Source organism: Orycteropus afer, unplaced genomic scaffold, assembly GCF_000298275.1.
Source record: "Orycteropus afer afer isolate SDZICR_OR568_19922 unplaced genomic scaffold, OryAfe1.0 scaffold00196, whole genome shotgun sequence".
Classification (NCBI taxonomy): domain Eukaryota; kingdom Metazoa; phylum Chordata; class Mammalia; order Tubulidentata; family Orycteropodidae; genus Orycteropus; species Orycteropus afer.
The window spans coordinates 3,979,669-3,991,039 of record NW_006921783.1 but is presented as its reverse complement, the minus strand read 5'-3'; the positions used below and the strand labels follow the sequence as shown (position 1 = coordinate 3,991,039).

At 41.0% G+C, this 11,371-nt stretch overlaps 1 protein-coding gene across 1 annotated transcript in view; it reads right to left on the bottom strand.

Annotated features, from left to right (window-relative positions):
• Positions 1-4,597, bottom strand: part of USP32 (ubiquitin specific peptidase 32) — a 237,571-nt gene extending 232,974 nt beyond the window's left edge. The window contains exons 1-2 of the mRNA XM_042781920.1: positions 4,540-4,597; positions 3,666-3,755 (exon numbers count right to left, since the gene is read on the bottom strand). Coding sequence (XP_042637854.1) covers positions 3,666-3,755; positions 4,540-4,597 — 148 coding nt within the window. The remainder of the gene's footprint in view (positions 1-3,665; positions 3,756-4,539) is intronic.
• Positions 4,598-11,371: the final 6,774 nt, after the last annotated feature.

Here is an 11,371-nt window from a genome sequence, read left to right as displayed (position 1 = left end):
GGGTTTGAACCACCAGCCTTCTGGTTAGCAGTCAAGTGCCTTAGGCACTATGCTACCAGAACTCCTAAAACCAAACTCACTGCCATCAAGTCAATTCCGATTCATACAGACCCCCACTTGGTTTTCCAAGGCTGTAAATCTTTATGGAAGTAGTTCGTTCCATCTTCTTTCTGCGAAGCAGCTGGTAGGTTTGAACTGCTGAACTTCGGCTTAGCAGCAAAATACCTTATCCACTATGCTACCAGAGCTCCTTATAGTACACTATTATGTTAATCATTTATAGGGAGCTCTGGTGGCTAGTGCCCAAGTCATTTGACTGCTAACCAGAGGCTGGAGTCAAACCCACCAGCCACTCCTCGGAAGGAAGACTGGGCAATCTACTTCCGTAGAGATACCGCCTCGGAAACCCAAGGAGGGGTCACTATGAGTCGAATCGACTCGACAGCAGTGAGTTTGTGTTTTTGAGTTATACATATATACTACTTCTAATATATTATGAAAATTATCAAACATACACAAAATAGGACTGTAAGTTCTAAAATTTTATTGAAAGGGCACTGGTTAAGTGCTGGGTTGCTAACTGAAGGGTCAGCATTTGGAATCTACCAGCCACTCTGTGGAAGAAAGATGTGGCAGTCTGCCTCCATAAACTTTACAGCTTCGGAAACCATGTGGAGCCCTTCTATTCTATCCTAAAGGGTTGGTACCAGTCAGAATTCCCTGGACACCAACAGGTAATATTTTATTCTCACCCCCCATGGATGGTCTTGCATACCCCTTGTAGTGTATACACATCAGTGAGATCACTGATCCAGGCTACTGAAAGTCTTAATCATCTTTGTTTCCTCAGAGCCTAATTCAGCCATCGCACGTTAGAAATTTGCTGAGTGAATGGATGAACGAACATTCAAAAGCATAAATCCACAACATATTAACACTGATATGTATAGTTTGTCACTCAGCTATTTAGTTGAATGTAACTACTTAAAAATTCACCCACTGTATTTTATTATTAAAATTTAAAAGCTAAGAACAATTTTAATTCAGCCACTCTTTGCAAAAAAAAAAAAGCCTTATAGCCCTTAGTTTCCTCAATGAAAGGAAGGAAAGAGGAGTAGGCAAAAAGAAAGAAGAACTGAAAAACTAGAGAAGATTTTCAAGATTCCTAAGAGTTCTGAAATGCTTCAAACTCTAACTCATTTTTCATTTAATATTTTTTTTAATATTCCAAGGATTTAGAATACATTTTTAGGAATACACAAGCCCACAACCTTAAACACAGTAAGAAGAAGATATGAAAAATATACCACTAAAATTCTCAGTAGTCATGGAACACAGCAGATAGACTTCCTTAGAATACACATGTAATCTACATAATAGTTAAGTCTGTTAGGAACGGCTTGTATTATACTCAAAATATTTAAGAGAGATAAATACCAGCCAAAAATAAAAGCTACCACTAATACATCTCCAAAAAAAAAAAAAAAAAATTTGTTATACTTTCAGAAAAATGTTTATATAAGTGACAGTGCAGCTAAAATAGTACGCAATCTTGCTAATTTCTGAAGCCTTTGAAATGTAAATGAGAAGCACTATTTTCTGCCCTTTTACTCAGATGTAGTGTTATCTGTCATTAACATACCACTTCATTTCCAAGGCCCCATCTGCAAGATAAAGTGCCTGCAATTCCATATTTGTATATGGTGATGTATACTTGACTATTTTTTTAATACTACCTAATTATGGTTAGGGAGCTCTGGTAGCATAGTGGCTAAGACACTTGCCTGCTAACCAGACGGCCTGGTGGTTAGTACCCACCAGCCACTCCTCGGAAGGAAGGTTGGGCAATCCTACTTCTGTAGTGATACTGCCTCGGAAACCCAAGGAGGGGTCACTATGAGTCAGGGCCGACTCGACGGCACATAACAACAACAACAACAATTATGGTTAAGGGAGCTCTGGTAGCATAGTGCCTAAGGCACCTGACTGCTAACCAGAAGGCTGGCAGTTCAAACCTATCAGACAATCCTCGGAAGGAAGGTTGGGCAATCTACTTCTGTAGTGATACCACCTTGGAAACCCAAGAAGGGGTCGCTGAGTCAGGTCCGACTCGATGGCACACAACAACAGTAATTACGGTTAAAGGAGCCCTGGCGGTGCAGTGGATAAAGCATTCGGCTGCTACCCGGAAGGTCAGCGGTTCAAGCCCAGCAGCTGCTCCTCAGGAAGCAGATGGGGCGATGTACTTCCATAAAGATTTATAGCGGCGGAAACCCAATGGGGGTTGCTATAAGTTGGATATGACTCGATGGCAGTGAGTTTTGTTTTTGGTTTGGAATTACGGTGAGGCATTATTTAGTGCTCAATAATTTTCAGAAAAACCAAGGGGGTAGGTATTTCAGTAGTTTATCAAGCTTGTTCAATGATTCTCATAATGTGTGTTTGTCAAATTTTACCTTCCCTCTTCACCCATTCACCTTCAACACTATAAACAAACAGGTGAGAAAAATGGGTGGAGGTTTACTATCTATTGAGATTATTCAAGAGCCCAAAAAAAGTTCCCTTAAGGATTCTCAAATGGTTGTTTAGTTCTATCCAAAGCTTTATAAGCTTCTTCTGTAACTTTAATGAAAGAAACTTTATATGAAAGTTTGATGTTTATGAGTAAGCAGTAACATGTTTAAAAGTTACCAAATTAAAAAAAAGAAAAAAAAGCTCCTGGTTTACATTTAGAAATGTTATTTTATCAACATGCTTCTCTCTTTTGCTTTAATTTTCCTCTGCAGTCAAAATGATAAAATATAAATTCAATCTGGCAATAGTTACAAATAAAGTTTTAATAAATATATTCAACTATTAACTTCATTTAGATTTACAAAGGCACAATCTTACAGCTTGTTAAAGAGATTAAGCAGGCTAGAATTGGATAAAGGTTTTAGAATTCCTTAATGCCAGCTACATCACTAATATTCACAACTTAAGAAACTAAACACTTCTGAACCTTGAAGCGTAAATCAGTTTGACTGATGTCCTCTTTCATGCCATGTAAGTCATTGACTAATTGAGGCCAGACCTGTCAGGCTCCAACAGCATCCCGGAAATGACTAGACTACTAGGGCTGGAAACACATCAAGAATTTGGAATATTTCTCATATTGAGGCAGGGGGAAAAATAATGTCCAAGTGAGAATGCCCATAAGAACAACCACTGTAGTGTTCCACGGGAGGGGGGGGGGGACGGACCCATAAAAAGCATATTTTTGTTATTCTGTAAATCCACAACCAATACGTTTAAATTCTGTAGATTTTCAGGAGATGGCTCACTGAATTTATCCTTCTTCTTCCTATATATGAACAAGAATTCACTACAAAATTCCCATTTTGAATAGCTGCCTTTGAATCTACTTTTATTTTATATCTTTTGATACTAAAACCATCACCAAGAGCATGGCTGGTTTCCTGACTTGGATACCTGTTAGCAGTTAATGCCTAGCACCTAATCTGCTTAACGGTCTTCACTTCTTACCAAGAAAATCCACTAAATGTCGAAAAGAAATACAAGCACACAGAGACACACTAAAATCCCAGTCATGAAAAATTAAGTAACATCCAGGCCAATAGACACTTCCAGTTAGTGTGTGCTTTAACCATCATGAACAGCGGTACCAGAGTAAATGGTAATGGGGTTGGGGCTGTTAACAACATACAGTGCAGAGCCAGTAAGCAGCAAGCCAGGACTGGCAGCAAAACCAGTCCCTAAAGGGAGGTAATAACACAATATCAGAATGCTGGATTTCCGAATACCATTTTATAGGGGGTGGGGGTGAGAAATGGGAATCAAGTGCAATTAAAAGGCTTTGGTCAACATCTGAGGTGAAACCTAAGACAAGGTCTTGTGGCAACACCAGCTGTCCAGCCTCATCTCACCTCAAACACAACTTAATTTCAGGTCATTCTTATCAAAGTCAGTCGCTCACAGGCTGAGGGGAGGCAGAAGTGGACAGTGATAGTCCCCAAGGGACTGGTAAAGGCCCTTGGCAAAGGCAGAGGCTTCCCCACAGGAAGGGGCTTCTACTAGCAAAGAGAAGAGCGCTTTGCAGCTGCCTCCTCTCTCCCTCATAGCCAAGGCTGTTAGGTACGAGGTTAGGATGTTGTTGGTTTGTATGAAGGAGTGATATGGAGAAAATGGCAGTAAAAGATGTGGGGGGTTGGAAGGGCTGGAGCCACCCAAGAAAAAGGGGAGAGGACTTCCCTGGACACATCTAGAATAACGCCACCAGATAGCACCGGCATTGCCCTGCCAGCGCCCGATATCCTTTCTCTCTGGGAAAGCGTCGCCCCCTCCACACGATCCCAATTTCCAAACACTGCTTCCCACTCGACCCCTCTCCTCTATAATATTCCCCATCGCTGGCCTCTTTCCCTTCCGCCTCAGGCGCCCCCAAGCTCTCAACCTCCCCTCCCCTTCCCAGGTCACCCACCCTCTGGACAGCCAGTCGCCGGCCTCCCCGGCAGCTCGCCCAAACCCCTCCCCCCTCACCTCTCCTCAGCGCCTCCTCGTAGCTGAGGAATCCGATCCGTGACTCCTTGGCGCCCATGCTCCCCTCATCCCCTCGGCCGGGGGTCGGAGCCTGATCTTGCCCCCACCCCCCTCCCGCCTTCTCCTCGACGTCCCTGGGTGACGGTGACGGTGTTGGCGTCCCACGGCCCCCTCCTCCTCCCCCTTCACTAACAAGTGCGGCTTCTGCCCCGGCGGCTCCTCCCGGCCGCCGCCACCGCCTCCATGCCGAATCACGTGACCCGCTCCCACCCCGCCCCCTTACCCTCCCTCTTACTCCGCCCTTCTCTCGCCTCCCCTCCCTTCCCTTCCCTGTTCACGCCCTCGCCCCTCCCCCTACCCCTCCCGCCAGCTCCGCCAGGGGTCACCTGACCCGAGGCGGGGGACTGTTCCGGGTAATGGCCGATGGGGGCCAAACGCTCCTCCCTACAGCACGCTAACCGCGCACTGGAGCGTAGGGGAAGGGCCGGATCGCCGCACGTAACGCATCATCCCAACCCTCCCGCCAATCCGAAACCACGAGGCCCGGGAGCCTTGGCCAGTGGGGGTGGGTAGTGACTTCCGGGGCGCGCGAGGACTCGTTCAGGCACTTGACAGGCGGGGTGGGAGCAGTCGACGGTTGGTGTGGCCGTTACAGAGACCTTAGTAGGAAAGGAAGAGAACTGTTAGGAAACAGTGGCTCTGAGGGATGGGGTTCGTGAGAGCAGACAGGCAGGGATCTTCTAACGCTATGGAAATTGTTGATTGGAAGAGTTGTTGAAGGAGAATCTCAAGGATGTCCTGTAAAGAAAATATTCCTAATCCTGGTGGAGAGATCTTTAGGGAAAGTGAACTTGGTAATACTGTTTAGATCTTTTCTCATTGCCCATTTTCCTACCCCGCTTGCTGCTAGGTTTTCCTTTGACATCCACAGGCCCAACTACCCGCAGCCCACCTCTTCCTTTGTCCCATCTCCTCTACCTCTGAGCCTGTCTCCTGGACAGATTCTTTGGGAAAGTCTCTGCAAAAGACTTACCTTGTTTCTCTCCCCACTAGAAATAATGGGTTACGAAATTTTGAACAAAGTTTGGTTTTTAACAAGTTTGCTTTTGTTAGTCTTCACCCTGAAAGTCACAGTATAAAGTTTCCTGATAAGGAAACAATTTAGGAACATAAGTGTTTGTATTAGATTAGACTCAAGATTCCAGTTAGATAATGCAGATACAGCAAAAACGATTTTCATTCTAAAGCCAGTAGATTCTAATATGTCCTGCTGGAGAAAGAATGTAATACTCTGTTTCACTACTAACCTTTCCTGGCCAACCAGATCAGCAGCGTGGCCTTAGTCACAGCTCTGCCCTTTACAGATCACTGTGAAGCAGTTAATTTTAAGACCTCAGATTAGTTTCATTACTAAAAGGCAAGGACTTAGGAATGTACTTCAAAGCCTTTTAATTTCTAGGTCATTAATTCAGTGTAGACATATGTCTCCAGAAAAAAAAAAAAAAAAAAGCAATGACCTAGGTCACTTTAGTTTTGTGTATTTCACTGTACATAAATTATATTTCAATAAAATGCATTTGGAAAAAGAAAAACTACTCAATCATTTTCAACCTGTAAAGTAGGAGTTCTGAGTTAGATTATTACAGTTACAGAGAAGTGAGTCTTAAAGGCTCAGCCATCAGGGAAAAGACCCTCAAGAGTTTAATTCCAGTATGCCCAAGGTTTTGTTTCTGTCCTAAACAATCAGTACCTAAAGGTGACCTTGTACAAAAGATAGGCCTTGTTGTACCAACTCGTATGCTCATTTGATTTACAGTGTAATTGGGGGCAAATTATTTCATCTAGTCCCATGTTTCAAGTGGGAGAAGTTGGAATATATCTAACTCAAGAGGTAGTACATAATCATAAAATACTCAGGAAAAAATAAAGTATAAGCTTTATAATGTAAAATTTAGAGCAGTGCTAACATATAGGGACTTTTAAAATTTCTACCTTAGTTTCAAGCCTGGCTTCCCCTGTGGCCATAAAAATTTTCACCCTATCACAGAGTTTTACTATGGATCAAACACATCTAAAATTATGGATTGAAATAGCAAACTAAGAAATACTATTTATCCTTTGCCTGAGTTAAATCAAGCATATTGAAGACAGTGAAGCAGATAGTTACATCTGATGGGAAGTTAAAATGTTTAGCTGAGATTAAAACCTGCCTGTGGGTTTGTATTACACAGTATCAGGCAGCCAAATGTTAAATATCCTTTTCCAACTTAAAATTGTTACAGTACTTAAATTTGATGATGTAGAAATTCTGTAGGCTTCTTCTCATGGGAAAAGAATTCTATTAATCATTCCATTTGTTCGGTTTCACTACATTTCACTTAATCCATTGAATTGGTCAACTACTTGACTTTAAGTATTAGGTTGTATTAAGGAAATCATTGCTTTAACTATAATTTCATGCCTGTGAAAGTGTCCATATGAAGATTTAAAACATGGAAGAGTAGGATGTTATTTTTCTTCTACTTGGGCAACTTAAATTCAAATGTTCCTCAGTTTGTACTCCCAAAGAAATGGCATAGAGTCATTTAGTACTTGCCAAAGAGGCCTATGTAAGATAGACACAGAGAAGTCAATAAAATTAAGATGGGCAGGAACAGCGCCTGATTTATGTATAACTCTGATTGCCAAAAGTGAGACCAACAGTGTATGAAATATGACTATACAGTAAGCAAATCAATTTTCAATGACACTATATGAGGATGTGGTCACTTTTATTTACACTAAAGCATTTTCAGCTATTTTTAAAGAAAGTAATAAATGCTCATTCTAAAACATTTTCCAATAGTACACAAAAGTATATGTAATGTAAAAAGATCACATTTCCTACTTAACCCAATCTCACTCCCTGAAAGTAACCATTGGTAACCTCAGTATGTATCCTTCTAGTTTCCTGTAATTGTACCCACCACATTTTCCATGCATACTTATTTGCAGTTTCTTTATTTTACTCCAGTATCTCTGAAACTGCTTTTCTATATAAACCAAAACAAATACCATGGAGTTGATTCCAACTCATAGCAACCCTACAGGAGAGAGTAGAACTGTCCCCATAGGGTTTCCAAAGCTGTAAATCTTTACAGAACCTGATTGCCTTGTGTTTCTTCCATGGAGCAGCTGTGGGTTAGAACCACTAACCTTTGGGTTAGTAGCCCAATGCTTTAATCACAGCACTACCAGAGCTCCTTCAGTATAACTTATTTTTTAATAGCTGTATAGTATTCCATTGTATATAATTTAATGTCTAATTAACCAGTCATCTATTGGTAAACATTACATTGTTTCAAGATTTCCTGTTACAAACATTGTTGCAATGAAGATCTTAGTACATATCCTTGTTTACATGTATGTGTCTGTAGATTGAATTTCCGGAAGTGGAATTGCAGAGTTAAAGAATATACACCATTTGGGTTTTAAAAGATTCTGTCAAATTGTCAAATCACATTCTAATTAAGATTATCCAAGTAAGCCAATTTCCCATCACCTTTGCTAACAATTTAACTTGGTTTTTGCCGTTACTGTTTATCTATTATAGATCCTATCAACAAAGAATTGAATCCCTGCTTTTCTAGACATGAAGTTCATTTTCATTTTAAATGTGGACAAAATATTAGAAAAATGACTTAAAGATATGTCATTCTCTTTGGTCACAGCCTTGAAAATCCATGCAGCACCATTCTCTTCTGACACACATGGGATTGCTGTGAGTGGGAATCAACTATACAGGACTAACCACAAAAACAATAATCTGTAATTAAAAATATTTCTCCTTTCTGTTTATCATTCTTAAAGAGGTGGCTATAATTGTAAATAAAATTTCAACAGAGCTTCTAACAGCTTCAGAGTCACAAGATAAGCTAAAACTAAGAATATAAAACCAAAACCAAACTCACTGCAAGAGTTGATTCTGACTCACAGCAAGAGTAAGACAGAGCAGAACTTCCCCATAAGGTTTCCAAGGCTGTAAATCTTTATAGAAGCAGACTGGCACATCTTTGTCCCATGGAGCAGCTGGTGTGTTTTAACCGCTGACCTTTCAGTTAGCAGCTGAGTTCTTAACCATTGCTAAGAAAAGGAAAGAAAACATTGTAGAACAAACTGGTCAGCACTCTATTAAAATAATCCAAAGAAATTTATTGAGAAATAGACATTCCAACTTGGGGAAACACAGAGTCCCAGAAAATGAAACTAAGTGTTCTGACAGACTATAAGCAGAGTGGGGTCTATATGCAGTGAAATGAACTAGCAGACAACAATCCTGAGCAATTGACATTTACAACATTAGATAAAACCACAGATATTTTAGAGTAGCATTCTGATTTCTTGTGTTTAAAGTGTTGTTTTATTACTTCCACATTCCCTCCTTTTGGTCAGGAATTTTTCTTTTACTTTTAAGACTCCAATCATTATTATAGCCAGGTACCACCTGATGTCTTTGCCATGCCATGGCTTGGACCTCTGCTTCTATAATCTTTCAAGGTAAGATAGGAATAGTGCAGGGCTGAATTGGGAGGTATAATTTTCTAGAGAAGAGACAATCAATTAAGGTGCAAGGTCAAACATCTCAGGACATCCCATTTCATTAAAGTATGTGACTCATTGCACAGCTAAAGGAGTAGTTTGAGTACAAAGATTAGCAATACATCTAAAAAGCCATTTGATAAGACCCACAATGGTAATAATGATTATAAAAATGATTAACTCAGTACATAAGTTTGAGTGAAGCCAGTAACCAAGGTTATTAGGTAACTAGCCAAGGATGTCTGAGAAAATGGAATTTGGTTGAAATTTCAGGTGTAAACTACTCAGCCGTTTGGTGGCTTTCTTTAAGATTTTGTTTTCCTCCTCTTGAAGTGTTTATCTGGGAGCTCTGGTGTCATAGTGCCTAAGGCATTTATTTGACTGTTAATCAGGAGGCTGCTGGTTCAAACCCACCAGCCATTCCTCAGAAGGAATATTGGACAATCTACTACCGTAGAGATACCAACTCGGAACCCCTAGGAGGGGTCACTACGAGTTGAATTGACTCTACAGTGAGTTTTCTTAGAAGTGTTTATCTATGCACAACAAGAGGTATTAATAATAGCACATATTCTTCTTTGCTGAGTTAAAATAAAATCAAGCTATTCTATTAAATAATTAGTATTACTTCAGTTAGGGAGTTTAAGAATTTTTGTTGAGCAATTATTCCATTTGCAATATCATCAACAATTTGAGGAATAGTTGTGGACAAATTGCAAACAGATTTTTCTACTTGAGGAATAAAATGGATTAGTATAAAACCCCTGAGGAAAGACTATCCATATCTAGGTCTCTCTGTTAAAGGGTTCAGTTCAATTTTTATTATGAGTGGGAATCTTTAGCTTACTGGTCCAACTTATAGTCTCATTATAAGAATAAATATTTGAGGGAACACCTAGAAAACCCAGTGTACATTGGCCCTGCATGCCTAACCATTCAGGCAGGGTTGCGCCCAGGCATAGGGTTCAACTTTCTATCTGGAGTTTGGTAATTTGATACCTTACATTGAATATGTATCCTTGGGGGACACAGACTGTGTTGTTTCCAGTGTGATTATTTGGGTGAGCAATGGTTTGATTGGTTTGGTGAAGCCAATTCTCAGTCAGGGAGTTATTAAAAATAGATAATCACTCCATTTTCAATGGGCTCCAATGCTTGGTACAAAGGGGGGATAAGTTGTTAAAAAAAAAAAAAAAAAAAACTCACTGCCATCAAATCAGTTCCCAATCATAGCTACCCCATTGGGTTTCTGAGGCTATAAATCTTTGCAGAAATAGATTGTCCCCTCTTCCTTCCATGGAGTGCCTGGTTGGTTTGAACCACTGACCTTCTGGTTAGCAGCCCACATTTTAAGCACTGTGCCACCAGAGCCACTTTTGTAAACTTCAGGTTATATATTAAACAGGTGTTAGAGTACAGAGGATCTCTGGTAGTGTAGTGCCTAAGGCACTTGACTGCTAATAAGAAGGCTGGTAATTCAAACCCACCAGCCACTCCTCAGAAAGAAGGTTGGGCATCTACTTCTGTAGTGATATCGCCTCGGAAACCCAAGGAGGGGTCCCTATGAGTCGGGTCTGACTTGACGGCACATAACAACAACAACAGTTTAAGAGGCAAGAAGTTTGAGTTCAAAGTGCCAACTCTAGGGGCTGAGTGAAGGTCCTTTGACTTTAGCCTTCAGCTCTGCTTCTTGCTTCTGTTCCACCGGAGCTGAAGGCTTCTCTTAACTCAGGCAGCTGCTGGCTGCTGAGGCTGACAAGCCCAAAGTTGACAAGTACAATGGCACAGTCCCAAGATTATCAAGCAACACAGCAGGCCACTAGTTCAAGTCCAGAAACAGTCCCAAGATCAGCAGACAACATGGTGGGCCACTTACTGATGACTTTGGTCAAATGCAGGACCCAAATGTGCCAAGAAGCCCAGAGACCTTTTTCAAAGCTGCTTCTTAGACACCGGAAGCAGACCACATCCCTCAGGCAGCTACTCAGCTGCTCAGGGTAGATTCTGCCATAGAGTTGATTCATCATGAGGAATTACTACATCCAGTGACCCAGCATCTCAAAAACAGGCCCAGCCAAGTTGACACACAACCTTGACTACCACAGATAGCTACAATTATAAACCAAAGTCCATAAAGTTCAGCAAGATGGATGGAATTTTTTCCATAATCTTACAACTAGCTGTCTACTCAGATATCATGTGCTTCTAGCCATTAGGGCATTTTAAAGTGATTTTTAGTTCTCCAGAGTTGACA